Below are 4,694 nucleotides of genomic sequence, written 5' to 3'. Positions count from 1 at the left end.
TCAGCTAACATGGGAGGGTCATTAGCTGATTAAGTCATGCAGCTTTATAGCATTGTTTTTAGAATAAAAATACATTGACTCCCTAATGGTCCCATTCCCTGAGCCAGTTTGTCACAAAATTGATTCTGACTCCTTCTTCTGTTCGATTGTTGATGTGTCCTCATTACCTGAGGCAATTAAAATATATAATTGTTCCGTTAGTAACAAGAACTTAAGCTCAAAATGTGTAAGAAAAACCTCACAGCTTATTCCTTTAATAATTATATTGGAGGTTGCAGAACACATTTGACTCAGTTGCCTTATTGAGCCCATTAAAGTTGACACATGTCAATTTCTTCAAGTTTTCAGCCCAAAGACAGACTCACCCACACACACATTGATTACTTTTTTGTCTTGACCTTTAAATGTCAAGAAAACCACAAAGTCTACTTCTGTTAAAAAGTGCAATGTTTCATTCTACTGTGTTACTACATTTCAAGGAAAAATGTAATTTCTCACTACGACTAATTTCATAAGAAACTGGAAGTCCAGGCCTTCCTGTTCCTGAAGCAGCACACAGCACTTGTGCACTTTATTTCCACAGCCCTTAAGTAATAATACAAAAACTGCAACAGGAAATTGTAGGCACTGAAAATCCTTTGTTGGACATCACAAGGAGCATTTTTACTTTAATGTAATTTCCCATAAAGTTGGGACAAAGAAAGTTGAAAACCTCAAAAGCTTTTAATATATAGTGACTTTTAACTGTTTATATGTACTCACTTTCTCATGTTGAATACCCTGCCCTTTCTTATCTTAAATGCTGAACATGATTGAATACAAGAGACCAGGAGCACTACTTATAAATAACATACTGGATATTAATTTAGTCACTTTGTAGGATGTAGTGTTGAGTCTTGCCAAAAACTGCACTGCAGTTGCTTCTTCACAACAGTGAAAATAAGTCTTTGGCCAAGCAGTACTTGGCAAAGCTTTTATGTTTCCATGCTTATGCGATGGGGTATTGCTTCGAACATACAACAGACAATCATTACGAAAACATCCCATTAATTTTTCTAATGCTATGTTTTAGGATCTATTTCTATTTCAAGTGTGTTGCTGTCTTTTTTGTATAAACAGCATGACCACATTTCACAAAGTACGAAATGCTGTAATGGGAAAAACGAGGGACCAGGAACAGGTGTGTGTGTGTGTATGAGAGGGTTTGAGTGTATATGTTACAAAACATTTTCGCTCTCACAGTTCCTAGAAAGAAACCTAAATAATTTAATGTCGTTCAAATCACTAACATTTTAACAAGCACTTCAACACGGCAACAAACATTGTACTCAAATAGTGACATTTAACAATAAATAAACCATTGCTTGACTTTTAAGTTAAATTAACTAGTATCTCCTAAGAATACATTCAAACAACGTGCTTTGAAAGGCAACAATAACGCATATTCGCGGGCTATACAAGAGGATTTAACATCCCATCATGCAAGGTGAAACATCCAATCTCTATAATAATTCCACTCAAGTAGTTTATTAGATTAAATCATAACTCTTGACACGTCAGTGCTGTAAGAATTTGGTTTAGACTAAGAGAACGACCAGTAGTCGTGTGCTGAGGAAGTAAATTAGAAACCACTGGCTGTAAAAGGGAACTTCTTAGTTTCTGTAGTGCAGAATTTTGTTTAGATTCCACACAAATAATGTGCATGATTACATTTGTTAGCATACAAAATATATATTGGTTTTGGATTTCTATTTTTTCTATTATATTAATAAATGATAGGCAGCTTAAATGTAAAGAAAATAAAGTCTGTATCAATTTTAAACCCCATATCTGTCCAATCTAAAAAAACAAAGTCTTCCCTTTAAAGTATCCCAGAATGCCTCTTGTAGAACTAATTGGCCTTCTGCAACCCGTTACTAAAGGATGACAGATCACCACTGACTGTCCGCTTTGGATTTGTTGTCTCCCTTAGTGCTGTCATTAGATAATCGGTCTAATTTCTTTTTGGGACAGCTCATCCTGTGTCAGTGGCAGTTAAACACTCAGCTAAATACTCACTTCCACTCCCTCAGATACAAACACTCAACTAATGGAGTGTGACCGTTGCATCTCACATCCTCTATCTGAATCTGCACAGGAAACACCTCTGCAAAGAAGGCCAAAGGAGGTCCGCTGCACAGTTTGCTGACGCAGCTCCACAGTCAAAGCGGGCGTCATGGCCTCACTGATTAATTCATTGTCAAAAGAGTTCAATTCCTCTGCGTACACAGACTTATCATCCAGTGCAAACACACACTGCAGGGCCATAATCGTTAAGGCTGCTTGTGGTTATTCTTCTTTTTGTAACACAGTCCTCAGATGCTCAGTGTTCCTCCCGTGATGGGACTAAGGAGCCATTTACTTCTGTGGCAACGGAAAAGCCTCTGCATGTGTTCGTGTGGCACACAGGGTTCAACCCTCCTTCCTTCTTTGTTGTTGGCCCTTCCTCCCGAAGGAGCTCAAACATTTCCAGTTATGGGGTTTTTAAAGTCCGTTCTCTTTTTCTCCCCTTGACCGAGTATTCATCCCTTTGTGGCGTCGGCGGAGAGGTTTTCCAGCAGAGTTCTATAAATGTCCGAGCGGAGGAACCGCGGGTACGAGTCTCTTTCCATCAGCCCGTAAACTATCTTCTGAGCATCGTCAAAGCAGTGCATGGTGGGAGTCTTGACGCTCCTTTTGATCTGCTCTCGGGTGTGATAGTCAATGTTGATCTGGAATGAGGCAGAGAGATAGGAATGAGGGGATTTGAGCCAAGAGCGAGAGATTTCAGGCTTATCATGTGAGCCGGCACTTTTTCCTTTTAATACTTTCAGTGCTCATTTATCTGATATAGCATAAGTTAAATATATGTTATAGTGTTTGTATATCAATGTATGAAGATTGGTTGTACCTCTTTAGGAGATTCTGCTTTGATGAACTGCTCATGAATCTTCTTGGCTCTTGAGGACATTCTGAATGAAGACTTGATTTTCTTGTAGTCCTCACAGGTGAGCCAGAACTCAATATTCTCATCGCTGTACTCAGATTTGAGAAAGTTGCGAAAAGTGGCCAATCCATCTGTGAAAAAAACACACAAGTATTCTCCTTCAACTCTTATTCACCCAAATGTAATATTCAATTTTAACAATATTCTCATCATGGATGGAAAAGCAACCTACATTTAGAATCGAGAAGCCTTTCCAGTGACTGTGACCATTGTTGGGTATCTTCTAAACTTAGCCTGCTGGGAGAGAATGCAAGTTAGATTACACAGCCAGAATCAAATTTGGGTAAAATAAAACTTGGGGTGAACTGTGAGGGCTGCAAGGACGCAGAAGCAGTCTAATAAAGGAAATCATAGCAGATGTGCTTATCAAATTCATGAAAAATGTCCAACCATGGGATACAGTTGTATGCACGCATCCTTTGCCAAAGCAAACATGGTGTCTCTAGTTCATTTGAATCCTTTCATGATGCCATAGATGGAAATGATAGGAGCAGGCTGGCTATTTTAAAACCGAAATGTATGCAAAACACTCCATAAGTCTCCTTACCTCTCGGAGCTTGATGAGTGTGAGAACATGCACTGCAGTCGGCACATAAAGTTCTTTCCGCTGTGTAGAGATAAGAAAGACATGAATACATCCCTATTGGATTTGCTATTAAATTAGTTTCCAGTAAAGCATGTTGGGCATGTTAGTAATTAAAGGAGAGCATGTGGTACAGTTAGGTAACATTATTGATTTATGCTATTTTCAGGAGATACCAATAGGGATCTATATAATTCCTGCTATAAAAGGGTTTGACGAGAGAACCGGAAAAATCAAACCATCAATTATTAAAAACATATTCATTGTTTTTCATCAAGACCCAAGTCAGCGTATATATTGGAAACCACCGGCTCAGCAAAAAATTAACTCACATGTTCTTGTTTGTCTTCCTGTCATCTTGGTCCATGATGAAGTGTTGTGGTTCGTCGATTAGGCTGGGCATTGTGTTGTTAAGTCCACACTCTCAGGCTTTGGGTCCTGGTCATGCTGCGGCTGAGAGACACTTAGGAGGGTTCCCCCTGCGACGCGGCTTTTTATACCAAGGTTTCCTGTTGCTATGTACAGGGGCTGCTGGGATACATCAGCAGCTTAGCCCAGACTGAAGAGGAAGCACCCCATCCTCCTCTTTCTCCTCTCCTCCTACCTCCCTGTTAAAAACAACACATACTCACACTGCACTGCATGTACACCTCCCCCCTCTTGATGCCTTATACTCCCTATTATGTCTCTCTGCTTCCTTTTCCTTCTGCAGATCCTTCCCTCTCTTCCTGACTGGACGAGCATAACAGGCTGATGCTGTGTTCACATTATTGTTCGACTCGCAGCACAGATGCAAATGACAGTAACATTTTCCTGTGATAGGCAAATTGTGACCTTTGCACATTATGTATTTTGGTAGCCAAATGAAATTACAGGCATATTAATACAAATTGAAGGATTGCTTTACTTTCTCTTTGAAATGTTGCCTTTGTGATAAAATGTTTTTAAGCTTAGTGATCATCCACAATAAGAATTTCAACAATGTGGCTTAAATTCATGCAACATAGGCGAGAAGAGGAAATGACAAATGTATTGCAACACAGATAGGAAGTCTGTATGTCAAATAACCACAGTACGAAAAATGTA

General features: G+C 39.3%; 1 protein-coding gene across 1 annotated transcript; it reads right to left on the bottom strand.

Moving 5' to 3' along the window:
• Positions 1–227: 227 nt before the first annotated feature.
• On the bottom strand, positions 228–4,344 carry LOC104943237 (regulator of G-protein signaling 1-like). Its single transcript, XM_010768584.1, has 5 exons — positions 3,941–4,344; positions 3,573–3,632; positions 3,198–3,262; positions 2,930–3,096; positions 228–2,750 (listed from the first exon to the last, which is right to left on the bottom strand). Exons 1-5 carry the CDS (start codon positions 4,009–4,011, stop codon positions 2,562–2,564), a joined length of 552 nt encoding a protein of 183 aa, XP_010766886.1. The 5' UTR covers positions 4,012–4,344; the 3' UTR covers positions 228–2,561.
• Positions 4,345–4,694: the final 350 nt, after the last annotated feature.

Source organism: Notothenia coriiceps, unplaced genomic scaffold (assembly GCF_000735185.1).
Source record: "Notothenia coriiceps isolate Sejong01 unplaced genomic scaffold, NC01 NC01_scaffold00005788, whole genome shotgun sequence".
Lineage (NCBI taxonomy): Eukaryota > Metazoa > Chordata > Actinopteri > Perciformes > Nototheniidae > Notothenia > Notothenia coriiceps.
This window is presented reverse-complemented; position numbering and strand designations above follow the sequence as displayed.